The 26676-nt window shown below is 38.2% G+C and overlaps 2 protein-coding genes, 1 long non-coding RNA gene and 1 other non-coding gene across 4 annotated transcripts; 1 reads left to right on the top strand and 3 right to left on the bottom strand.

Annotated features, from left to right (window-relative positions):
• Window positions 1–296: 296 nt before the first annotated feature.
• On the bottom strand, window positions 297–11366 carry LOC147656566 (uncharacterized). Its single transcript, XR_015294138.1, has 2 exons — window positions 11138–11366; window positions 297–437 (listed from the first exon to the last, which is right to left on the bottom strand). It is a non-coding gene; the product is annotated as an uncharacterized LOC147656566 (long non-coding RNA).
• Window positions 11367–16685: 5319 nt separating this feature from the next.
• CycH (cyclin H) lies at window positions 16686–18803 on the top strand. The gene is made up of 6 exons (XM_003692648.4): window positions 16686–16960; window positions 17302–17526; window positions 17601–17774; window positions 17844–18069; window positions 18150–18261; window positions 18361–18803. The coding sequence occupies exons 1-6, from the start codon at window positions 16844–16846 to the stop codon at window positions 18500–18502; spliced, it is 996 nt and encodes a 331-aa protein (XP_003692696.2). The 5' UTR covers window positions 16686–16843; the 3' UTR covers window positions 18503–18803.
• Window positions 18522–26127, bottom strand: LOC100864947 (homeobox protein MSH-D). Its single transcript, XM_012485070.2, has 5 exons — window positions 25583–26127; window positions 25385–25507; window positions 21232–21458; window positions 19360–19496; window positions 18522–19284 (listed from the first exon to the last, which is right to left on the bottom strand). The coding sequence occupies exons 1-5, from the start codon at window positions 25755–25757 to the stop codon at window positions 19074–19076; spliced, it is 873 nt and encodes a 290-aa protein (XP_012340524.2). The 5' UTR covers window positions 25758–26127; the 3' UTR covers window positions 18522–19073.
• TRNAM-CAU (transfer RNA methionine (anticodon CAU)) lies at window positions 19728–19800 on the bottom strand. The gene has a single exon. It is a non-coding gene; the product is annotated as a tRNA-Met (tRNA).
• Window positions 26128–26676: the final 549 nt, after the last annotated feature.

Here is a 26676-nt window from a genome sequence, read left to right as displayed (position 1 = left end):
TTTCCACGAAGTTTTTCGAATTTTAATTACACGTATCACATATAAACACGGAATTCGTTATAAATAGACGCCCCATCTATTACGATCGTGATGTAACAGGCTCGCGCTACAATGTGCGTAACTACCATGCCGAGATGAAACCAAATTGCCATCGTTCAGTGTTCGCGGCCTAAATTTTTCACGCTCCATCATCAACATTTTCTACGCCTCTTTCCCTTATACCAATAGCAACCGAAGAGGAGCGGAAATAGCGACATTAGAAAATTCTTGAAATCGATAAATGATCGAATATCGTGTACGAGATATGCTTTTATTATTAAACAAATCTAAGAAAAACGTTTTCACTATTACAAAGCTAACTCCTTCCACCTCGATTGTCGCGTGATCTTAACGAATCCCATTAAGATCCTCGCCATAAGGCCATGGATGATGAACATCTGAAACAAAAGGATCTATATCAGCGAACTTCGTAACGGTGATCTTACGGATCTGAATGGCCGAAAGCGCGCGTGCACGCGATTTTCATGCGTGTACACGAAAGAAGAGAGGAAGAAAAAAAAAAAAAAAAGAACTGCTTCTAATTTTCAATTCCATATTTTACCGCGGTGGTACTATCGAGCCACCAGCGAATTGTAATTTATCTAATCTTGATCTACACCGACACACGCTTCGCCACGGCACACGTCTTTTCCAAGAGTTTATCCATAGGCAGAGGTTTTTTTTTTATATACTTTTGCAAGCCGACAGAACGCCGCCAGAGATGTGAAACTTTGTGGTTCCTCCCCAGAATCGAAAGGAATATTAGAAACGGTGGTCGTGACTAGCGGCACTATCGATGGAACGTCCTGTAGAAGGCTGCCAACACTTCGACGTTCCCAGGCAAGGTCTTCGCCATGTCGGTTCCTTGGAAACAATTACGCCTCGTGGCTTGTAATAACGAACCGTTCTTCTGGAATCGTAGGTACATTTGTATATGTGTAATGCGCGCGCACACACACACACAAACACGTATTTTTCACGAGAATATGTGCAAGCAAGTGCGTGCTACGATGATGGATAGGATCGTAAATCTATTGGCAGAACGCATTCTCTCATCTTCGACATCCTATCTTTTTTTCCTTTTTTTTTTTTCTTGCAGCACGTTCGAACCCCAAGGTCCACTAGTTTTGAGATTTATCGCCTTAACATCGCCGAAAGAATTCGATCTACGATCTATGGTGCAGAATGAAATGTGAAAGTTTTCGATAGTTTCTATATAATTTTTTTTGGAGGTTTGATATCGTTTCTCGTATATTGTCTTTTCGTCCTCAACTGTCCTTTTCGAAGATAACTAACGTTTTAAACAAAACGATATATCATGTACGATGTACTATTACGATAATGGGAATGGAAGGATCTTACTTTTTAAGAATAATAAAATTATTGGGATTTTGCCATCCTAATAACACAGCCGGCTGCCACCAAACGCAGCCTGTCACTCAAACACAAAATCGCATGTCGCGAATGTATTACAGAAAATATCGGCTGTCATTTCTCGTCAACAATTCCAAATTACCAGCGTTTCAAAACAATCATACGATCGATGATAACCGACGAACTAACGGTTGGACACAAAAATAAGTCTTCCAAGATTAACATCTGCCACAAAATGTACGTATTTCGTGCTCTTTTGTTCTCGATATATTTCAGGAATAAAAAAAAAAATATTCCCTACAGACACTGGAATCTAGTATCTTTTTCCAGACTCCCACGCCATCTTGAAACGCTACAGAGATAGCGAAACGTTGAAAGAAATCCATACACCACGCGGGCCGAACTTTTCTTACGCAGGATCCGTAATAACCCAATAAATCAGAGTAGCCTGCCGGTGCAATTAGGTCCTATGGTTGGAACTCGCAGAACCCAACCCTTCTCGTAAATATTGCCCTCCGCAACGGACCAGTATCTTTTCTGCTCTCCTTTTTCTTTTCTACCCGGCCTTTTTTCTCGCTGCTCTCACGACCCCGGCGCAAACCGGAGGAACTTCGCGTACCCCGCGTTCGCCGGGGTTGTCGATGATGTCTGTCTACCTCGCCCTCCTCCCCTCCCCCCTTAAAACCCTCCACGTTTCCTTCATTTCGACTAGCTCTTTTTTTCGCCAGCCAAGAGAGGCTGGCCACACTAGCGCGACCATGGGAACCAACGTTAGAGAGTTTAGACTTTGGGGAGGGAGTTTAATTGCCACCGAGCGATCTGTTAATTCCTAAGTGTCAGGTTGAGAAAGCAGGCTGAGAAAGAAATTACGAAGGCACGCAATAAAAGAGCGATTCCACAGGCCCGTCCCGTACGTGTGTGTACGGATCACACGATATACAAGTATGGAATATACGCGGGTTCGCGTATATACACCGTATTTCGCATGATGGATGGATGAAAATGTCCGACAATGAGTAAGATACATAGGGTAACACCTCGTATCTAAGTGGAAAATGCAATAAATATCTGGGCGCGTTATCTGGTCAACCTGTTACCAGCTGCACGAGTTAAATGAAGATCGACAACGCTCGCATGTCTATAACTGAAGGTATAACGTCGGTTAAGTGACCAAAATTACAGAGTCATTACACTTGTATTGTGACATTTATTACCCTCGGATAATACCGTGTCATTTAACTGCCAATATTACCGTGCATCTTCTTCACCGTCTTGCTAAATAACGATTTATCCTATACCAATATTGGCTAACGAGAGAAAGATAAGCCAATTCGACACGCGTTTATACATTTTGACCATTTTCCCGTTGCATCGTGTTATGCGTGCGACACGTGTGTGGACAAAGGCAACGTTTCGAAACTGTGTACTTCGTAAACCTTAGATTTTTTTCGTAAAAATCTAAACTTTGCATTGTTTGGATTTGCAAACGTTTTACCGGCAAACGAGATACAATCGAATGGAAACGCTGAAAAAAGTGAACGCGCAGCATCAATGCCGGTCAACCCTAACCTCAAATCATGCTCCGTACGCCTTCGCTTTTGCACGCGGCAAATAAAACGAGCGGCAGTCGACATCGAAATTATACGTATAGATGGCATTGATGTATGGCCGAGCGGGTTTTGATAGACTGGACGGCCCTCGCGGCCGAGTATAATCGCGCCGCAGCGCATCGTTTTCTCGCCGTGCTCGGTTAAGTCCTCCATTTTGATTCTGAACTCGGGTAACCTCGACGTCATGGTCATAAAGGTAGCTGATTATCATTTTTGCTATTCTATCAAGGTTATACAGATAAATTTCATCCCTTCGTATATATATATATATATCATCATCTTCCTCTATCGTCAGTAAAAAAAGTATGAATAAGATTATAATTGTATAAATATAAGACAGACTTGAACCAAATAACCAAATAAGAAGAACACGAGATAAAAAGAATTTAAATTTTAATTATATGATGAATAAGGGAGTCCTAATATAATAAGTTTCATCCCAATTATATTGTGCGATTGTTCTTTTGATTTTTCTAAAATGTGGATTCAATTAGTTAATACTCCGGTACTCGAGTTATTGACATAGTAAAAGGATTGAACGATACTCGCAAAATATTTTCTGTTGGCGTGCCTAACGCAGGTAACACCGCAACGAGCAACTCCGTTGGAGGAACTTCGGCCTCGGGATATAAATCTTCCGCCGACAGATGCGCCGCCCTCAACGTTCACCATCGACCAACCAACCGACTAGAATTTCCGAGGGTAACGCCCTGAAAAACCAGACTCGCCTTGGATGCCCATTGCATTTGCATGTCATTTCATAAGCGATTACATCCCATCCCAAATCTATCGTAGCGTATTCAAGGAACGCAGTAACGCTTATCTTGCGCATAGACGTTGCGTCATGCACCTATCCTTCCCATATCCTGGGAATTAGGCATTAAGTTCTTTCGTGATTATCAATTTCTACACGCGTAGCGTAGCTTACGTGTAAGTATTAAAACCACGATCCCAATGAGAATCCTCAGAGCTTAGAATCGCGTGTTCTCTAGGTCTGTCCGCGAACTCAAGGAGAAAGAAAGGATGCGCATGCGTGTACGATGGCGTTCGTATTACGTGATGGTACTTTGGCGGCATATTCGCGCGAACGGTATATTCTTTGATAATTTTTCTGTATCGCGAAATACACACGCACATCGCAGCAGCTCAGTTGTCACGAATGGGAACGGAACGAAGGCTCAGCCTAACCGTAGGGAATTCACGAATCACGCGATCTCTTGCTTCGTTCCGGGGTTAATCTCCTCTCGCGTTGGCGATAATTTCATTAGTCTCGTTGGAGGTAAGAGATCTGACAATGGGGGAAGCGAGATATCTCTTCCTTCGTTCGAGAAGAAATCGTATTTTTCTTCAAAGAGCGTTGACAATCGGTATTTCATATAATTATTCCATATAATAGGAAATTTTACTCTTTTTTACTCGATCTTACTTCAACCCTGCCATTGTATTTAAGACCCGAGCCACGATGAATATTCAAGAGGGGAACGAGGTCTCGATCTCTTTTTCTCGAGCAGGCCTTAACTTACGTGTACTGTCCGATTTTTCATTATACCGTCCTGTCCAAGATAAAACACGGACGTACAGCTTCCTGGCGTCATAATTCTCTCCCTCTCCCTCCTCCTGCCTTGCTGCGTACATTACTTTTTCATCGATCCGTGATTTATACACGCCATTATTTTATTTTCATACCCGTGGCTTTATACTTTTTCCATACTTTCCTCTTCATCATCATCATATTTTCATTTTTTTTTTTTCACAAAAAAGCGATTCGAAAATATAAATCAACGTAGAAATTATTAGAACGTTTTTTTTTTTTTTTTTTTTTTTTTTTTTTTTTTTTAAGACTGGACAAGTGAATTTTATCCGATTCGGACGCCATTTTATTTCTGTTGGTTCGTATGCAGTCGCGGAATTTTCGTGCGGCGGGCGATCGTTCAGGTCCAGCGTCGGCTTGGAGGTCGTGCATCACCAGAGTCTGGCAGGATAATAGCTCCCTCCTTCGAGAAGTCTTATTGCCGGACCATGCGCCAAATGATTGATAGGCACCGAACTATAGAGCAGGGCAACGTGATATTTCGAGACTTACACACGCGCTTTGGTAAGCGTGGAAACGCGTACGATCTCGCGATTTCTTCAACATACGGAAATTTGTTTGCGAGAAACAACGTCTTCACGTTCTCTGAATTTAATTTTTAGAGAAATCAAAGAGTATGAAATTTCTTTTCGAAACGTAATGGAAAAATATGTGAATGTGTGATTTTTTTAACGTTGATCAAATCGTATGGAAACTCGTAAAGGAGAGCACATAGATAATTTCTTGGCTGACAAGAAATTTTGTATTGTAGCGATAATGGAAAAATGATTCTTTTATTTTTTGACTTTAAAAAGAAGAAGACAAGAGAAAAGACGAAGCATCGATATCAAACTTGGTTGATACAAAGAAATGTAATCCAACTTATATGAAGGCGAAGAATATCGGTTCGAAAGCATATAACATTAAGTGGATTGGTCAGCTGGTACCTTATTTCATTCGGTACGCCAGGTGGAGCCACGCAACAGACTGTGAATACCACAGACATTTCGTATGCCATTATGAAAATTGTATTCAAAAGGTGTAACTCGTGAATGCAACGAGGAATCATTGTGCATATGGGAGAAACGTGCGAATAGCGTTTGACGCGTGATTCAAACTATAAGAAAAGAAAATTAGAATCAGGATAAATCGTAATTGCGAAGAAAAAGTAATTTTTATCCACAATTATTTAATTTACAAAATTTACGAAATATATTTATTTCAGTTATCAATGCTACTTCAAACTGGCACGCGTATCGACCTGGGTCTAAAGCTGGAAGCTATCGCCGGAAACCATTCTTCGACCAGCCGCCCTCTCCGTACCCTTTCCGGTGCGGAGACTGTAAATCTTTTCCAGCACGCCAACCGACACGAGGTCCGCCCGAGTCCTCGAAACTGCCCTATTTCCATCGTTCTATCGTCCCTCGCCCTTTCCTACTACTACTCCAAGTACTTTAGATCGCAACAACGATCAGTGAAAGGTTAACAGATACCGCGAAGAACTACGCCCTTCGAACGAAAGCAAGTTTGTTCTTGTCAGTCCGAGGTAAACTATACCATGGTTAAACGGTTTCGGCCGGGTAGTTATGAATATATTATTCGGTTTCGCTTTCGCTTCGATGGATCGGTTAATACCAGGTATCACGTACTTAAAGGTATTTCTAATTACACTGGAAATAAGACTGGCAATATCTCTCACGCCTCTAGTCGGCAAATAAATTCACCGAACAAGTTCGTTACCCTTTCCATTCGCTCTACAATTTCATGATCTCGATTACCGAGTATTCAACAATTTCACTTCGTTTACACGAGTTATAAAATATCGACCCGATCCAAAAATAAGACGAATAACACACGACCTATTGATCGTGAAAATCCATCTCTAACGGTTCTCTCCCGATTCTCATTACCACTCGACCTTCTTCCACCGTGATTGCATCGGCGGTATCCGATCTGCGGTCGTGGAAATAACCATGCATCAATCGCCTTCACGGCGAATTGGTCGCATGCCTTGCGGTCGTGCTGTTCGCGAGGAAGCACACAACCCAGAAAACCGAAACGTGCCGGATCGATCTGTGTCTGACGCCAGACGCCATATAATAGATCGGCACGATATATACGCACAACCAACTTTCTTCTCTTTCCATCTCTCCTCCCCCTCCCTCCACTCTTTGTCTCCCGTTTCTTTAGGGGGTTTACGTTTGGGTCGCGATGCCTCGCGGTGGCTCTCGCGCGCCTCACTGGCCCGGAGGGGCCCCGAAAAACCTAACCTCAAAACGCACACGGATAATTGGGGATAATGTCGGGGTTGGCAGGGCCCCGTAATTGCACGAGGCCAGGCCCTTTCGAGGCTTCCCTCCCCATACCCGTGTACCCCCCTCAACAGTTCCTCGTTCCTCTGGGCCCTCGCGCTAGCTGTCTGTCCATCCGTCCGTCCTGCTACGTCCGTCTGTCGACCGCTTTCGCAGAAACCCCGATAGTACCTAATTCGTCGGTTTGTTTCGTGCTGCCGTGTTATTACGCGGTCCTGGTTTATGCGATCCGTCCATGATCCACCGCGAAAAAGACAAGCCGCCTCTGACCTCGAAAATGGAACTCTGAGACACTCGACTCGCTCGTCTCGAGGATCGAATTTGACCCAACTTGCCTCGAGCGTGATTATCTCCTCTCTCTAACGCGTTAACTTTTACGCCTTGGTGCGTACCGTGCTACACCTGCTTGGGGAAATGATCTGTGGGGACGTAACGAAGGATCTCTCATGTCGATTCCTTTCAGAAATGGAAGATGATCGAAGAATTGAAGTTGGTTTGAGTTGGAATTCTTCAGAGGTCCTTCTTTCCTTTCCTGAGAAGATAGGAAACTCACTCGTGAAAAAAGTGTGAACTTGTCTTTTGATGTTTTTTAATATTGCGTATCTTGTCTTGAATCAGAATGTTTATTGGACAAAATGTGTGGTCGGTAAAGTAAAAGATTTCCGCGTCGAAGAGATAAGAGATTCGTCGGGTTGCGAAGTACGAATTTATTGTTTGATCACGATGGTGTCAAGATTGCAACCTCGAATTATGTTGTCCTCATCGGATCAAGTTTGATACAATTATCCAATCCACGAACACGACGAGAGTAAACAGTTAAACCTGCTCCGTTTTCACGCGGAACTACTACACGCTGCACCATGTTTATAACATGGCCTATTAGCAGAGAAAAACTTTGATCTTGCGTAACTTAACGGATTTGATTACTCGTTTCAACTCCACGGATGCAAGGGAGTAGAAAAAGCGTGAAATGTCAGACGTTAAACCAATTGCTACGAAACCAATTGAACTTTGAAAATTTTAAAAAGTTCCCGGCTTCCAACATAAGCGTGAAAGTATTGCATTATCGAAGTAACAACAAAAATGACAGAAAGAAGCTATACTATCCACAACAAATAATCAATTAGCTAAAACATCCATGACAAAAGAATACACTGAGACTCGTAAAATTTTTACACACTTTAGAAGACGAACAATGGATCAGACCAAAATCAAACGAGGAATTTTCGTTTTAATAGAAGTTGACTACGAGCAAACAATTTGTCTGAAAAATTTACTCTCTAATAAATTAATATCCCTACTTTATACGTGGTCTCCATGTGCTAAATAAAACGAGTATATTGAAATCATCAAAATCTCTTCACTTTGTCGGTTCGACTGTATCGATTATTTCTGATCGAAATCTACGAGGCTGGAATCCTAGAAAACTATGTATGTATCTTCCCTGGAACGGGACATATCGGCACATTCAGGCTATCATTATCCACATCTGCCGTGGCTGTCCCAGAACAGAGCCTGTAATTACTACATCGCCTTAAACGATGTATGTTCTTCCATTCTTACATTCTCGGCCTTTGTTTCCACAACTTGGGGGTCATCGTATCGTCGTTAGTGTTCCTCGCGGCTGGTCTAATTCGAAGGTGCCCATTTATACACGAATGTTTCCTCAAGAATTTACCGAACGTTCCTTCCGATTTCCTGGAAGTGGAACATCAAGCTGTTCCAGGTGGCCCCACTCGGATGAACAATTTACCACGTCGTTTTCCTTCCTCTTCGAATCTGTTCGTCAAAAACGAAACCGAGTTCACGGCAGCCCTTGGCCGACGGATAAGATACAGGAAGCCTGTATTCGGTCGCGAATATTTCACGTGATGGATATTTCACGGTCGAAGGTCGTTTCGAAGAAGAAGCTATGGGCGAATGCCGCGAAATTTTTAGGAAGAAGCGTCCTTGTTGACGGTGAAGGCCAGATTTCTAAGACACAATGAAATCAAAAGGTGGAAGGATCGGTTCGCCCGCGGGGGATATCAAAACCCGTGGATGGGCTTTGGTACGTCGATCGTGAACAGGAGTCCGTTCGATAACTAGGAGGATCTTATCTCGAGGGCTCCCAGTTTCGACGGTCCTCGTACCTCGAACTCTTTAAAAGGTGTACCCTCGAGGGGCGATCGTGCTTTGAGGGCGCCGCATCGCGCCAACCACGCCTTCTCCACCGTTATTTACCTCCGTCCTTTTCGCCCTTGCAGTTTTATTGCCTCTTCCTCCCCGTTTTTCAACGTTGGTCCAGCAAGCCCGGGAGCGATAGATATCCTCGGCATCAATAAGGATCCGACGGATTCACCGATCCGGGCGAACAACCGCAAAGAATCGAGATTTTTCACTTTGCGAATCGGCGGATTTTATATCGTGAAATATATCGTTGTTGCGTCGTGTTGGTCGCAAATTCGAAATCGCGAGTTGAAGATGATGGCGGAGAAAATATTTCTTACCGACCTTCTTCTATTCGGCGGAGAAAATTTTGATAAATTATGTAGTTTCCTTATTTAACTGTAATCACCCGGCAAAATGTATTCGAAGACATCTTCTCTCAGGAGGAATGCAATTAGATAAATAAAGAAGTATGCGTTTTACGCACAAGTGAGCAGCATTGTGTGCCCGTGCATGCATGCAGTTTCCAAGGAGTATAAATCTCCCTTGACAGTGATGCCTGTGCCAGAGGCAAGTTGGAGGAGTAGAAGAATTTATCTGAAGGATAAAGCAAAACGAAGAATATTTTTGTGCGGTAGTTAGCAGTTAGAATATAAATTGGGCATGTTAATTTTTCATCATCCCTCATACACGAGATTAATAATTATTTTTGGAACATTTGTTAATGATATTTCTCTATGTGAATTTTATTTCACAATTTTTAATCGCAACTTCCATTTATAATATATCTTCAACACTCGCTTCATAATTTGAGCATTATTCTATCTGCTATTTCTCAAGAAAATCATCTTAATAATTCAATATTTTATGAGATTTCTTTTTTCAACGAATCTTCTAATTTCACACGAGTCTCTTTCCACTTCCAACATCACTACTTAGAAGTAATTGGGGAAAAGAATTGTGTGCACCAAAATGGCGGCCATTCACATTCACAGTGTATATATTTTAACTTGTAGTACATCACTTATATAAAGGATAAATACCAGAATGAATAAAAAATACACAATTTTTCCAAGTAGACACTCGAAACACTTTAACGTACACACTGTACTCTTATCTTTAATTATCACTTTCATCTATATAAATGGAATAAGAATAAGAAATAAAAGATATTCGCAACATGGATTTGGTCAAGGGCGTCAAAATGGCGGCGATATAAATGAAATTGAATTGATAGATCCCGTGAATGAGGATCACGAACGTGTTATCCTCGGAATCGAAAGAAAGAACGAATTTAGAAGAAAATAAGGTGACAAAAGAAACAGGATCGTTGATCCACAGTGAGGAGCGGAGCACACAAGACGGGCAGGTGTAACGCGCAGCGGCAGTAGACACCAACTGATCTCACATAACAACGGCCGATAAAATTGTTGCGTTTCCACCAAAAATTATCCTCTTTTTTTCCCTCGCGGTATAAAAAGTACAAAATTGTGGTAATTTAGCCCCCACCGCCGTGACGGCGATGCTCCTCCGCTCGCTGCTCACAGGGAGGAGAGAGGCAATGAGCGCGCAAGAATGAAAAAGATAGAAGAAGCAACGGAGAAGGAGACGAAGATAGAAAATGTTAGAGACAGAAAGGGAAGAAGAGGGGCGGGAAAAGAGGAAAACAAAACGAGGGCCTTTCGTCCGTGAATACGCCGCGCTAACAACACGGGACAATTATGGTTCAATATAGCTGACGTTAATAACAATAGCCGAGGCGGCTTCACACGATCAGCGTATCCTTTTCTTCCCTACGCCCCGAAAAAATAACATTATGAAGTATTTTAAAAACGTGTACCATATTCGTGATGCGATGGCCAAGCATGTGTTGCATTACATTCTGTGGCGAAAACGTTACGTGCAAACGTGCGTTTATGTACAGGGATGACATGAAGCAATGAAGCAATTCGCTGTACGTATGTAAGCTTATAAAAATAATCATAGTTTATGCATCGCGACATCGTTATCGCGTGCACGTTGTTATCGTATACAATTAAAAAATTATCTATCGGAAAAGATACGATACAATACAAAATACTTACCCGCATGAAATTTTCTGCCAATCCGTTCTTGACTAGCCGATGTCAATCCGCACAAAATCACTTTGACGCGCGTCGGAAGAAATCTTAGAAATGATGTTCGATTTCTCTAGCACGGGAACTTTCTTGTCCTGTACTGTTGCTCGTGTGAACTCACCCAATGCTTAAGCCACCGAGAAGGGGCATATACTATGAAATTAGTATAATCACGATCAAAATTACTCGCACCAGGCTGTGCTGGAACCACCAACCGCCGGTCAAATAACCCGCCCCGCCATCGCCAATCAGCGATCGCGAGTTGGCGGCCATCTTGCGCGATACAGCATGCGCATCAGCAGCTACAAATTACCGTAAAAGTGGATAATCTTTGCTCACGAGGTGCGTACTGTACTAGTAAGTAGAGAGTTACTTACCAATTTTTTTCTTCGTTTCGTTTCAAAAAAAACCACGAATATTCTTTTTTCTAGAATTTTTAACAAACTAGTCAAAATTAACCCGTATCGCACAATATCAGTCGAGCACAACGCATATTTCCATATGAAATAGAAACAGACACGTGCAGATTTAGATAAGATATCGGTCTTAATATCGCATAAGACACAAGCATTATTTCTTTTCATTTAAATGGTAATCCATTCCATTAAATTTCCTTTGAATCTTCGTATTTAGCATTGCACAGAACGGCTGCATTATTCTGTCGCATTCAGAGAACTCTTTTCTTTCCGTGTTTTCAATGCACGAAAAAAAGGAATTGCACGCAAACCGAGAAACGTAATCGCGCGTTGGAGTCTCTCACGCAGCCTGGTACAAGGTTGTCGTCTTCCATTTATGGTGCAACCGTGCACCATATAATTATAAGAACAAAATATTTAGACTGCGCTAACTCGCCGTAACAAAAGCAATTCTTTATGTAGTAAAATAACGGCAGCACTCGCGTGAATCTGTTCGAAATTTCTAATTAGAAGAACTTGATTATTTATCTTCGTTAACACCGAGAGTATTTTTCGCTGAAATTTAAAGTTAATCACTTTAATACTCTGATACGTCTGTTATAATTAACTATAAGCCGTTAGCCGATACGGTGACTGACACCGTCAGATAGTTTAAATTGTGTAGCACATTTTCCTTATTTAACTTGTCACAAACTAATTAACGACATCTGATAAATCAGGACATTTTTCTCGAATGTCACTCACGTTGATATGTTCTACATGTATGCACGATATGTGCACGGATGCAATTGGGTAGGTACACGCCTCACCCGTAGGGAGTTCTCGAAGCGCCGTGTTACGTTTCCTTACGTTGCGTCACGTGGACTGGCCCCCTGATTATAGTCGTTAATTATCGGTGGTTGCGGCTAACCGAAATTAGAGGATTCGAGATCGCTACTCCTCTCATATTAAGAGTAAAAATAAGATTACCACAGATCTCTTACTCTTTGCATAAAAAAAAAAAAAAAGAAGAAGCAAATTCAGCCTCGCAGACGTAAGAGAGGAAGCTACACATTTTTCCACTTTTGACTACCACAAAATCACAAAATTTCTAACGTTACATGATCAAATCGTAAAGTTTCATATCTCGGATTTCTAATAAATTTTGAGTTAACGAACGGCGTTTCCTGACAATTTATCCACAAGGATCATAGGACATATGGATTCCTTGTTAACCATAAAAATTTGCATTGCTAAAAGCAGATAAGAAGAAAACCGAAGATAGGAGAAGGAGGGCGTAACATAGGAGATTCCTGCCAGTCCTTCCGCCGTTTTTCGAGACGTATACTATCTGCTACACCCGGGGCACGAATACGAATTAGGACCAAGTCGCAACAGGATCGAGTCCCGCCGATTTCGAATATGCTGGCGCCTTGGGCAACGATAAGTTGCTGCAGTGGGTCTAGCCACTGCTCTGCCCTCTGTAATTATACCGTATACAACCAAGCGTTTGCCTTGCTCTTTCTTTCTACGTTACTTTCTCCTTCGTTTTCCACCGTTCCTCGTCTCCACTCGATGCTTCTTATTGTTGAACGCGTGTTTCGCCGACCACGGTCCCGCCGGGGGCGAAGGTTGCGCTCGAGCAGCCGTCTTCGAGGCTCCATTCTTTCGTTCCACCTCCTCCTCGTCCGTTTCGTTTGCTTTGTTACACTTATTGAATTGTTCTTTTATCGTTTAATAACAATGAACTCCGTTCGGTTCGTCACTATTTCACACCCACAGCGATTTAAAAAGGAAAAAAAAATTTGTTCGGTATCGGAATATTATCGATGCGCAATTAATACGCGATTAATGACGTGCTCCGTTAAGAATATGATTATCTGTATTGTCGAACATGGAACTTTGTCGTTGCATTCGATCTCGAGCAGACGTATTATTTGCATCTTCGATGCCCGGAGCATAAGTTGCTTCTGTGGATATTTGAAAGACGATAATTGGTTAAGGAGCAGCGATCCGTTCGCGCGATCACTTCAATATGTACCTAGATACACATCTCGAACAGTGTTTCGCAGAGTAATCGTAATTTTCCATCGCAATTTAATATTCGTGAAAAAATCAGATCGGATTGGTTGCCGTCGGACGTTCCGTCCACGTTCCACGACAAGTTTTCCTTATCCCTGCTTTCTACAGTATTTATCTTGTAAATTATAATCGTATTTTTTCTGCAAGCAATGCAATTTCTTACATTTTATTTGCCGAAAGAAGCTATAATCGGGCACACTTCGGTAACGTCAAAAAAAAAAAAAAAAAAAAAGAGTATGACATACAGTAGATCCGTTGATCCGTTTACCGGTTTGCCTAAATAAAATTGTCAGCCATTGCGAGACTTTATAATGGTCTAAGGCCCACGGCAGCCTTGATAAATTGTAGTAATCTTAGATAAACACCATGACTCATATGACAGAACATCGCCAATGAATATAACGTTGATGCACAAAGTCGTAGACAGATAGTATTATAATATTTGCGTTATGTATGTATGTATGTATGCGAGCTGCACAAATATATTTACAGCAGACACATATGTCAGAATATACATGTATACTTCAGCAATTGCAATGAGTCAGTGTACCACGATTTTCTAACTATGTACGCTCACTGACTACGAGATTTATGATTTGTTACGTAACGTCTTTGGTAAATTTAGTTTCGTATACACGGTACACATATATAATCATTTCACAGACTAGTGAACGCATATTATCCGAGACATCTGATAGCAGATAATGCATATTGTGTACAAAAGACATATGATATATTGTTTGTTAACACGAATCTAAGGCTCTAGATAATTAAACAAGTCTAAATATATTGATTTTATGTATCTTTAAATTTATACGTATACAAACTATGTGTATACACGTTTGAATCAAAATTCTTATTAATAATTTCTTTTAAGAAATATTCTTATAACGGGACGGGATTTCAAACACGTGTCACTCTTTCTAATTAATGGAAAAAATCGATTATCTTCAACACTGTTATTGGATAATAATTTTTGAAATATTGTTACTGGCCTAATGATGGCCAGTTTTAAGCGAGAAAAAGAAAGAGTTGTGACCATTAATTTCACATAATATGCAAACAATACGTTCATCATGACGAACAATACACGAGAAGGTTTCGATCGCCGAAGGCTTGCGTGCAAGATACCCGACCGATCAGACGTGGAGTGTTAGAAGCAGGCGTGATACCGCTTTTTGCGGGTTAACCGACGACGATACCACGGAATGCTAACGGTCATGCGATACACTAGGTCACGCATACAAAAACATGTGCATATATATTTTTTCATCCATACCCATTGTTCAATGCAACAACATCTAAATTCTATTTGAGAAAAGAGACAATTGCAATTTGATAGAAAGTTCTTTTTGATTGCGGTGAACCATTGAGATGTGATGGGATTGTAATCCACTTTATTCGTCACACCTCATACACCATACCAAATATTGATTTTGCATTATCGTTACTAGTAAATTGAAACTCTCTTTTTCTTCGTATTCACGTACATATACGAGACATCTTGGTGTACAAACATTCTTGTATAGGTGATTGTCCACAATAGTTACGTTTGTATTTGTACGAAGGGAGCAAGCTTCGACGCGGAAGGGTGCAGCACGCAAAGTCGAGGGTGGCGGCAACCGCAATATTAGATTAATGGCGGATGTACTTCACTTTCGATGCCATATCATTTCTTGACATGGATTTCGTCGGAAATTAAACTCCTCGAGTGGCATCGTATCGGTCGAACAAATTGAAAATTGCCTTTAATTATTAACCGTTTATAATTTATACGAATAGATGTATTACGCGTGGTAAGCTGCGATTTCATATTTCGTTATTTATGTAAGAATTAATTTAAATAGATAGAAATTCCAAGAGATTGTTTTATCTTGAATCTGAGATTACCGTGATACGAGATGCAGATGCTTGGCTCAAATTTTAAGAGATCCACACGACAACGTATCGTCGCATAGTATAAAGAAGCATAAATCAATGTGCAAAAAGTAAAAAGTTATAGCCACTGAGACGTCGAGGCAACGTCTTTGCTTGAACAAGCGGCAGCACCGGGATGGCCTCGAGGGCTGAACGAGGTGGAAGAGCAGAATGGGAGATCCCGAGCCTTGATCGTGATAAGATGCAGCGGCGTCGTCGGTTGACAAAGGGTCGTAGGAACGCCCCCTCAGATCCGACGTTGCAACCGCTTGCGGGGGCGTACATATTAAAATTGGCCCCCCACCTCTGACCTTCTATCAACCATTTCGCCGATCTTGTTTATTACTGGCACGTACAATCACGTTACCAGAAAATATGATCCTTTTTACCGAAAACTTCTCTGTTGTATTCACCAACTCGTATCTTTAAACCATAACTTTCTTGAACACTGGCATTTCAAAACATCATACTGAAAGCTCATACAGATGTTTATATTGACTGTGCATATTCCATTTTGCTTGTTATATTTATTTTTTTTTTCTTTCTCCCTATAACACTTTTTATCTGTATTTATTAAATTGAACTTCTACATTCTTTTTTAATAATAAAAATATCAACAAGTATGACACGAATTCCATGAATAATTTGTAATATACGTACTTACGCAATGTTTAACCTATGATATAATTTATGATTAAACAATAATACCATAAAAATGGTTAAAAACAACATATTCTTATTCTTCAATTTCATTTGAAATAAAATGAATAAATATGAATCAAACAATAATTGTATGAAAAAGAAATTTAATTATTACCTGTTATTTTTAATTGCAGTATAAATACTTCACCATTTGTAATGAGTGTCGTATACGAAAACCAATTGTAACAATGTAGCACACTTGTTGATTATTGCATTTTATTGTTTATGTTATTACGAAAAAATATTATCTTTACTTTTTTCACTTAAAAAAATATAAATACATTTCTTATATTTGAAATAAACCAAATATCTTCCTTTGTGAACAAAACTTTTCCTGCGAGAATGTTATATAGCGTATATACTGCATAGTACGTGACCATATCGACATGAAGATGGCGCGAAACATACCTACTGCTGCCCTCTTTAGTACATTGGGCAAAACATTAGAGAAGTATGCCATCTTGAATATTTAATATATTGTTTTACCGCGTTACTTCATTGTGTATACGTCAATTACGAATTTCCTCCATTAAATCACGAATTGTCGGTTTTCAAACTTTTCAAAAGCGAAACAAAAATGTTTCCTCAAAGTTCACAGAGTAGGTTCTGGATATTTAGTGATGAAAATGATTTGACAGCGTTGAGAGAGAAAACCAACGCAGAATTTATTCAAAAACATGGTGCAAACATGACGGTAAGTCAATGTGCTGTTCTTAGCAGTAAGTTGAAAATGCAATTTTATATTTTCTTTTTCAATAAAAATATAAATAATTTTGAATTTAAAATGTTATCTTTGAATTAGTTTCTATAATTTATAGGTTATGTAAATATTCATTATACTTTTAATTATTCGTCTTTATTGATAAGCTATAATTATATGTATGTATTATTTTGTTATTTTTATGTTACTATGTATTTATTTTTTAATTCGTTTATCATTTATTTTATAACGAGTATTATAAGATACATGAGTTTAATATTTCTGTTAATATAACAGTTAATATAATAAATTCTGTTAATATATATTTTGAAAAGCCAGGGGAAAGGGAAGAACATTTTCTTTCCCATACGGAAGAACGTATATTACTTCGTTTTTATGAATTACAATTAAGAGATTTCTGTCGTCGTTTTACTCCTTCAATGCCACGTGCTACTATAGCAACTGCATTACATTATTTCAAAAGATTCTATCTCAGAAACAGTGTTATGGATTATCATCCCAAAGAGATTTTAGTCACATGTGTCTACTTGGCTTGTAAAGTAATTATTATTTTTTTTTTTTTTAAATAATTACTTTTTGAATTTCTATAGTTTGCTATAGCAATTCATTTTAGGTAGAAGAATTTAATGTCTCCATATATCAATTTGTTGCAAATATTAAAGGAGATAGAGAAAAAGCATCTGATATTATACTTAATAATGAATTACTTCTTATGCAACAGTTAAATTATAATTTAACAGTGCATAATCCATTCAGGCCAGTAGAAGGTTTAATGATAGATATCAAGGTATATTTTAAATACCTTTATATCAATGTTAATCTGATATTCAGCCAAACTTAATTAATATTTTTTTAGACAAGGTATATTTCTTTGGAAAATCCAGAAAGGTTAAGACCATATATTGATGAATTTTTAGAAAGAGTATTTTTAACTGATAGCGTTTTACTATATACTCCAAGTCAAGTTGCATTGGCTGCAACATTACATGCTGCATCCAGAGCATCTGCTAATTTAGATAATTATGTGACTGATATTTTGTTCTCTAAAGAACATTTGGGATGTATAATAGAAGCAGTAAGAAGTAAATATATCTTTTATGTTGTTATTATGTTATTTAATTGGTATTTCAATAATGTATTTTAACTAGAAAAGTTATTATAGAAATAAGATCTATGGCTAAATGTGTAGATCCTCCTTCAAGAGAAATGGTAAGAGCTTTAGAAAAAAAATTAGAAAAATGTAGAAATCAGGAAAATAATCCTGATAGTGAAATGTAAGTGTATTTTTATTAAGTGTATTATTATTTATAAATGCAATGTATTTAAAGTAAGTATCTTAATATGATAAAATTTTCTATATTATATTGTTGCAGCTATAAACAAAGAATGCAAGAAATGTTGGATGAAGAAGATTTACAAGACAATGAGAAATATGCTAAAATTATACAGGATCAAGCAGCTCATGATGAAAAAATTTTGGGTGTCAGTAAAGTTTTGTCTCCTTCAGCTCTGTAATAAAGTCATTGTTGAAATATTGTATTTATATCATTTTTTTATATTTTTATTTATTGTACAGGTAATAAATAATTTAATAACTTACATATTTAATAAGATTCAAGGAATTACACTATTTATTATTATCTTAAAAATATATAATATATCATTTATAGATAAAAATATATTTGTTAGTTTTTCATTAAAAACAAGAGATTGTTATAAAAATTATTTATTATATATATTTATCTATAATAAATATTATAGATAAATAAATATATTATATTTATCTAATATAATAAATGCGAAAGTAATGTTGATATATTTTGTTCTTTTTTTACATGCATATTATATAAATATTTTTATTTTTTATAATTTAAGATTTCAACAATTTTTTGAAATCAAAATGATATTTGGTGTTATTATAACATTATTTATTTATTAAAGTAATAAAAAAAATTAATGAATAATTGCTTAATTGCTCTTTATGTTTTAAAATTTTCAAAAATACGTATCACATATCGTGAATTTGAAGGATTCTATAATTAGAAATGAAGTCCTTTAATACGACTGAATTAGATTTTTTTTATACCTAAGAATTTTGATGCCTAAAGTCTAATCTTTGGCTTAAATGATATGTCGGACTACTTGCGGAGATATTTTGAAAAATTGAAGTCTGACCCATCGTTATGTTACTTGGTAATGGTTGTACAATGGGTAAAGCTGATGGCAAAGGAACAGTTGCTAAATGCTGTGGAAAAATTGGTGTTCCTGGTTGTAATTGCGTTGGATAATTAAAAAACCTGTTAAGGTAGATAAGAAAATAAGAAAATTATTATTTTTAAATGAAATTAAATTTTTTGAAAATAAATATTTACCAAAGACGATCCTCGACAAAAATTGGCCGTGGTGCAGGAATTCCTAAACTGGAATAATATTGTTGGGCCAAGAGCTCCACATCATTTGTGTATTTTCTTTTCCATTTTGTACGTCTATTTTGAAACCAAATTTTAATCTGTGAACACAAGGATTGGTATAAAAATATATTAACAAATACAAAATGTTTTAGCAAATAATATCCATTTGTAGTGTTAAATTTAACGAGTAAAGTGAAGGAGATCTACATGAAAAAATTGTAAATATGATTAATAATAAGAGGATCAAGAGGATAAGATAAGCTACAATGTATAATATATCAAGATTATAGCTAAATAATAGTTTCTTCCGATTGAAATCAAAAATTATTTGCCCCGGGTGAGGATCGAACTCACGACCTTAAGATTATGAGACTTACGCGCTGCCTACTGCGCTACCGAGGCGCTTGCAAAGCTCTACTCCGATGCATATGAAATTGTAAGCTTTGCAAGCTACTATTTTTTTAACGTCTTTAAATTTATAAAATATAAAACTTTTGCGTCAAATAATTGCATGAATCATTCCTCGTAGAATATCACGAACCCAAAGGAACAGAAGATTAAATATTTCACACGAAGCCTGAGAAAAAGATAAAACACGTGAAGCAATGCAGGGAAAAAATGATGTCAGCATCTTGGACACAATTTCTACAGAATTTTCTGAAGGGGAACTCCTAAACCGGATTCAGAACGTTCAAAGCAGTAATATATCCTAATTAAAAAATCGACGCCTCTTCGGTCCGTCGCCTCGAAGCATCCGTTGTCCCGAGATGCTTCGTTCTTATGGCATGCTGGAAACACAAGCACGAATCGGAGCACGCAGCAGAGTTAGAAGAAGGGGACTCCCGGAGCTGGCTCGTTAACTACGAGAAATATTGTGACAGTTATGTCTGCACCACGACACGTCTCCTTCTTCTCTGATCCGTCGTCTGATCATCCTTCCCTTTTGCTATGATAATTGTCTGCTCCGTTCACGGCTATCCCGCGATATTTCTACCACTTTGGTGGCAATTATTAGAGCTTGCAACATTACTGGTCGGCAACATTACTTGGCCAAACAGAAAATATCTAGAGGCATTATCATAAATTAATTAGTTTAAAGCGATGCAATATCAAGCCTGGTTGCTGTTACTGTAAAGTAAATAGGAGAATTATGTAACTGTCCCTATCCATTCTACAACTTTGTTGCAAGAATTATCTAAATCGTCGTTGAGTACTTCTTGAGATTGCAAGGATAATATTAGAAACTAGAAACCAAACTACTTGGAAAAGTGACTAAAATGAAATGTTATTCGAACGTGGCGACAAAGATTCATAAAATCGAATTTCTAAGCAAAATGTAATTTATCCTGTGTAATGATTAATTGAAGATTTCCGCGAAAAGAAGAAACGAACATTTTGCGTTCTCGTCTCCTCCTTGCGAGAAGAAAGGGCGTATAAGTGCTAATTGGTCCTAAAGGGCGATCTTCCCCCATGGCGCCACGATCTGGCGCCTACACATATGGTAGCCTTTGAAGCCATAATTCAGCGCTCGGTTGATTTTGAGGGAACACAGGGTACAAGGAACTTAAACTATTTCAGGTGCCCTAACCTACGGAAGTCGCAGACGTTGTCGCAATTTATTGTGTGCAGTGCATCTTGTTCGAAACAACTTCCGCGAAATGTGTTTCCATTTAATCACAAAGAAATCTTACTTAGCTCCGCTTCTTCTCATTATTACGAAATATAATGATACAATTTCTCTCGTCTACAAAAAAAAGATGCCTACAAACAAACGATATTCGTTCTTTCATCGTTCCCTACGAATAACGATATAAATTATGATACGATATGTACCTGAGTTTCAGTCAGCTTTAAACTTTTACTGAGCTGCAACCTCTTTGTCACGCTCAGGTATTTGTTCCTCTCGAATTCCGCTTCCAATGATTTAATTTGCGCCGCTGTGAACGCAGTGCGAGGCCTCTTCTTTCTTTCGTCATCGCTAATGACGCTGTCACTTTTTTCTTGAACCTCTCTATCCACACTTGTCGTTGAATTGGCACCGCTGCTGCTAGTGCACGCCTCTAGTAACATTAAGAAAAAGATTACACACTTTCCATATATATCGTGTTATACATCGGCGAGAAATGATAATTAAACAACATTTCCTTATCGTGTAATTATCGAATAATTGCGCGACGCTAGTCATGTTACCTCATCATGATTAAGTGGAATGAAAACACGCAGTGATTAAATGAGATCTAATAACACATATCTTATGTGAGATTAAACAGTAGACTGCCGCAAATTATAAACTATAACATTACATTCAATGTTTGATCAGAAATAAATGCAACTTTTTAAACAACCGAGCATAATGACAATGATCTATCATTAATGATGAAACTGATGTTTTATCATCGGTGTTCTCCGCGTAACGTACTTTGTTCTCATTTTAATTGCTTTTAAATTAAAGAGATCTTTAAAGAGATATACAGTGCAGGAATGCCGGTTTTTTTTTTTTTTTCAACTTAAACAGATCCAATTACCCCTTTAAGATTTCTTTCCTCATCAATCTCGTTACTTTTTTCCTCCATCGAAGTTGTTTATATTTATATTTATCCCGAGCTTACAAGCCGCCAGTACAAGACGTCGCGCCTCGCCCATGAGGAATGTCTTTGGGGTCTCTTTTAGTCGACTGGTAACAGGGCCGCGTTCTAACCAGCGGGGATCATCTTCTAATTATCTGCCCATTCGTCATCCGACGAAAAACCATGGCAGCACGACGCTTCATCGTTGAATATATGTACGTCTGCTACTCTGAAGGAAAAAGTATACTACCGACACAGCGATACCATTCGTGTCACCCACAAACTCTCCATCCTATTTTACCACCTATTGGAATAATGAAGAGCGTACAAAGCTATAAACTAAAGACAGTTTTAATATTAGGATTAATATTAAAACACATTGTGTAATTAAATCAAGTTCTCTGTTGTGATAAGTATCTCGTGTGTCGAGTTTGTTTGAAGAAGAATTTCGTATAGATAAGAAGAACTCGTCTATCATGATGTCAAACCTGAAGAGAATCGGTTATTTTCGCGTCGATAAATCGATGACAAAACCTTCCTCGTTTACGAGGAAGAATGGATCGGTTGGGTCGACCCTTGCAGTCCGAGGTGCAATAAATATCTCGAAAAAAGTATTTGCGGCCTGGTTACAGGGACCGCGGACTGTCGTTTACCGGCTACTAATTGTCAGATGGCGACGTAATTGTCGCGTTTCTCGCGCGTTTTTCGAGACTTCTCTTCAGCCCCGTACTACAGAATCGTCGGCTAAAACTGTACCGCCTCTAATTCACTCGGCGTGGAACCACGTCGTGCGACGTGCACGCTTCTGCACGTGTAAATTCAGGAAGGATTCCAACTTGGATGCTGGGAAACAGTATGCCCAGATAATAATATCAAACTGTACAAGTTGCACGTGTTTACATTTGAACAGTTTCATTAGTATAATATCTGTGAACAATTGTAAATGTAAACTGGAAAAGGATTAAAAATCCATCTGACTTTTTTCCCTGTAAAAAATCGTAGAGATTTTTTTTCTAGACGATGTTTGTCCAACAAATATTTTTTTAAAGATAATGCTATTTACAGGAAAAAAAATCTGAACGTTCGAGCGGAAGAGGAAAATATTTTCGGAGAGTGTCGCTCTCTCACGCGGCTCATTTGTCGTCGACTTTCTGACTCGGTTGCATTGACGAACGAGCTCCACGAAGAGGAGGAAGAAGAAGAAGAAGAAGAAGAAGAAGAAGAAGAAGAAGAAAAGGGAAGAAAGGATTGGCGTGGAAGGAAACGGTGCAAAAAGGAGCTTAAAACGTGAAGAAGCGTGCGGTGGAAGCCGGCGAGGAGCACCGCGAGCATCGCCGAAATAGAACACCACGCCCTCTAGTTTACCTAATTGCCGCGAGCCACGGTGAACTTGTCTCCTAATTATTCGGTGATGAATGGCGAGAGCACGAGTAGAAATGCGCGATAAACCATGGCTAATTTTCATTCGTTCGGCGTTGCACGATTTCACATTTGTGGCCAACCAGCAAGATAATTAATACATTCGCATAAGTTGTACCGATTGGACTCTTGAGACAATAGACAGATTACTAGATCTTTTGTTATCATCTAGAATAGATATTCTGAGAGATTAGTGACTAGAATCAAAGATCAAGATGTAGAGATTTCAACAAAGGATATAGCATATATTATATTATCAATTAGACAATTCTAAGATTGATGATCAATGAAGATAATACGTTATGCGTTAAGTAGATGCATGATGTATTATTTACGAAGTTATGAAAATTATTAAAATTAAAATTAAACCGAGAAAATTTATTAAAGAATAGAAAAGACCATCTATGATAAAAGAAGAAGATTTTTTTTTAAACGATTTTGTTCGTTCATAAAGCAGTTTTCGTAGAGATTTACGCGTTGCGTTGACGGCTTTGTAGTTGGACGCGACGTCTCACATATCTCAGTCCAAACGCATGGCGCAAACGAGAATTGTCCTTTCCTTAGATCCCGAATTTATCGCGGTGACCATTACGTTGTGTAAATCACGCGAGACAAGGGTCCTTGGTGAAAATTAGTCGTCGAGAATCTAAGACTCCCTTTGTAAAATGGAATCGAGTTGAGCCAACTATCGATAACTCTTTGTACATCATACTTGGCATTATGATGACAAAATGAGCGATTTTAGTAAGAATTTCTATACGCGTTGATCTATGATTTTATGTCTAATTATAAATACGTAATTTATCGCAATAATTTGTTTCTTGTGCATATAAGCAATTGACAAGTAAGTTGAGAAGTGAATATAAATCAAGATTTTCTTATGAATAAATAGAAAATTCTTTCTGAAAATGGAAATCGAATCAAGATTAGATATCATCGAACGTTAATTGATTCTAATACTTTTTTTTTTCTTTTCGTTTTATAGAGACACGAAGGTATATTTTGCTGCTGCATTTCCATGGCAGAATTAGCAGGAGACAGATAAATAGTGGACGAGAAGCAGGAACATTGAGTGGGCGTGGACCCTGCAGGAAGTAATGGATCAAACTCACGGGTAACGGTCCTCCGCGCAAACTTACGAATTTGTTACCACGTGAAGGAGGCATGTGGATTCTGTAACAATTACTCCCTTTCAAGCTGGTAACAATATCCGAATTAAGTGGAAACAATTACCCATTATTACACAATGTGTAATAACCGCGAAGTTGAAACATACAAAGTATGCAATCTTGGTCTTTCGTGTTGGCATTGGAATATTTGCGTCGTCGTACGTTGTCACACGATCTTACGACATGTTTTATTGATTATTTACTCGGAATTTAACGAGAAGTTTCTAGATAATGAGAAGCAATTAAATTTAAACGGATAGTTAACAGACTGAATGATTAGGATTTTAAAAAAATATCAAACGATTTATATTTTAGTGCTAATTTCATATTTATCTATCTGCCGTACAATCGAGATATCTTCATCAAATCGTACAGTTTGAGAAAATATAAACACACGCGATATGTCTTAAATAGCAATCTTTCAACTGAAATAACTCGATTGTTTGCGAATTAAAATATTCGTGCATTTGTCTCCGTGTTTTCACTCGATATACCTTTATTAACCAAGTAATTTGACAAAGCAAACACAAGTGTGCGGCACCTGTATAATTTGTTCAGTTACACCGTATAATCTCACGAAACAGAGTCTGTCATTAGATTGAATATCGTAAACGTCATTTTATCTTTAATTTCTCGATGTTTACCGATTCGTTTAGAAATAGATATGTTTTATGTTTTAGTTATCAATAATAATCGATCTTTCTCTTTTTAATAGGATCGTCGATGAGTATTTTTCAAAATGTCTTTTCAGAATAATTTCATTATAAATTAATGAACAATTTCATTGTAATAATTTTTAATCAATTTTAAAAATTATTCGATTTAACTTACCATAACACATTTCAGGTTCGGGGGATGTGGAGCAAACCATATCGGCATCGTCGAACTCGATTTCCTCTATCATCGACATGGACGAATCTGGCGCTACCAGTTTCCGTCCCTCCGAATCATTTGCTGTTTAAACGAATTTTATTTCCTAATTTTCTCGTCTAATTTTTGCATAATGAGAAAGAAATTGTATACACTTACATTCATGACCATGCAAATACGTTTCGGTTTGAATAGACAAGCAAATTTCCTTTTTAACGGGATTCTTGCTGGGCGCTAAAAGACTTTCGATACTGAAGGAGCATACTTTTGGATTTTCGACCAATTTGATCGAATCTTTGCCGATTTCTGTCGTTTTCACGCGTTCCTCCGACATCCTGAATCCTCGCCGTTCTTAAATGTTTAATACTATTATCTATACTACTTATCACCAATCGGTAGAACGATCGATTAGATATCCTCTTCAATACTTTCAAGATATATGTATATATATCTAATGTTTCTCTAAATCTTTTCAAATTCACTGCACGTATCTCCACTATTATCACTATCGCATCACAAACACTACCTGTTTGAACGTTGCCTCTCAACTTCAATTTACATGTATAATTAATGAAACATTTTTAGTTTTATTGAATGAAAGATGGAACAATATTGATCGATGAAGTTGCAACTATGAAATCGATTTAAACCATTCATAGATACTCTGTGATCCGTTCGCGGGATTAGAGTTGAAACCAACGACTGATTGTCGGGGTTGCTCGCGATGTCCAACAATATTTTTTTTGGCAACCAAGTCAAATTCTTCGTTCTTCGAGGCGGTGTCGAAAAGCCACGTGCTCATGACGTCACTGTATTCCCAACCAATCTTGAATAAGTTTGGGCGGTTCTTGGCAAGCACGTGCGTTTCTGGAAGGAGCCCCTAATGATCTCGTACAACGAGACGGTAGCAGTCACTAAACGGTGGTAATGAGGTATCCATAAATTTCTGTCACCGTCGTGAAATGCTATTTAATAATTGTCTTGACAGAAGACGAATGCAATTTGATATGAGTTTTCAATCTGTTGCGTTTATATCGAATATACTTGTAAGAATTTCTTATCGGATGAAACTTAAACTTAAAAAGTCAACACGATTAATTTCTTTTTAATAATTGATCGGTACAGTGGTGGAAAAAATATCGAAGCAACAAATGCATATAATAATATATACGAAATATTAAGTATGATCGTTATAATGCTATAAAATATAGTACGTAATGATTCGTCAAAGGTGTACATCGACTTTATGAATT

The sequence above is a fragment of the Apis florea genome, unplaced genomic scaffold (assembly GCF_048593485.1).
Source record: "Apis florea isolate Af1SG1 unplaced genomic scaffold, ASM4859348v1 contig_3587_pilon, whole genome shotgun sequence".
In the NCBI taxonomy this organism is placed as follows: Eukaryota; Metazoa; Arthropoda; class Insecta; order Hymenoptera; family Apidae; genus Apis; species Apis florea.
Note: the sequence above shows the minus strand (reverse complement) of the source record. Positions and strands in the feature narration are given on the sequence as shown.

What these genes read in the sequence shown, in the direction of transcription:
- LOC100864947 (XM_012485070.2), bottom strand. Translation starts at nt 25,757, where the DNA reads ATGTCGGAGGAACGCGTGAAAACGACAGAAATCGGCAAAGATTCGATC. An exon ending in CGAACCTGAAATGTGTTATG is followed by an intron (nt 21,459 to 25,384) that starts GTAAGTTAAATC and finishes TAATGTTACTAG; the next exon opens with AGGCGTGCACTAGCAGCAGC. An exon ending in TAAAGCTGACTGAAACTCAG is followed by an intron (nt 19,497 to 21,231) that starts GTACATATCGTA and finishes TTGTGTTCACAG; the next exon opens with ATTAAAATTTGGTTTCAAAA.
- CycH (XM_003692648.4), top strand. Translation starts at nt 16,844, where the DNA reads ATGTTTCCTCAAAGTTCACAGAGTAGGTTCTGGATATTTAGTGATGAA. An exon ending in AACATGGTGCAAACATGACG is followed by an intron (nt 16,961 to 17,301) that starts GTAAGTCAATGT and finishes TATTTTGAAAAG; the next exon opens with CCAGGGGAAAGGGAAGAACA. An exon ending in TATAATAGAAGCAGTAAGAA is followed by an intron (nt 18,070 to 18,149) that starts GTAAATATATCT and finishes AAGTTATTATAG; the next exon opens with AAATAAGATCTATGGCTAAA.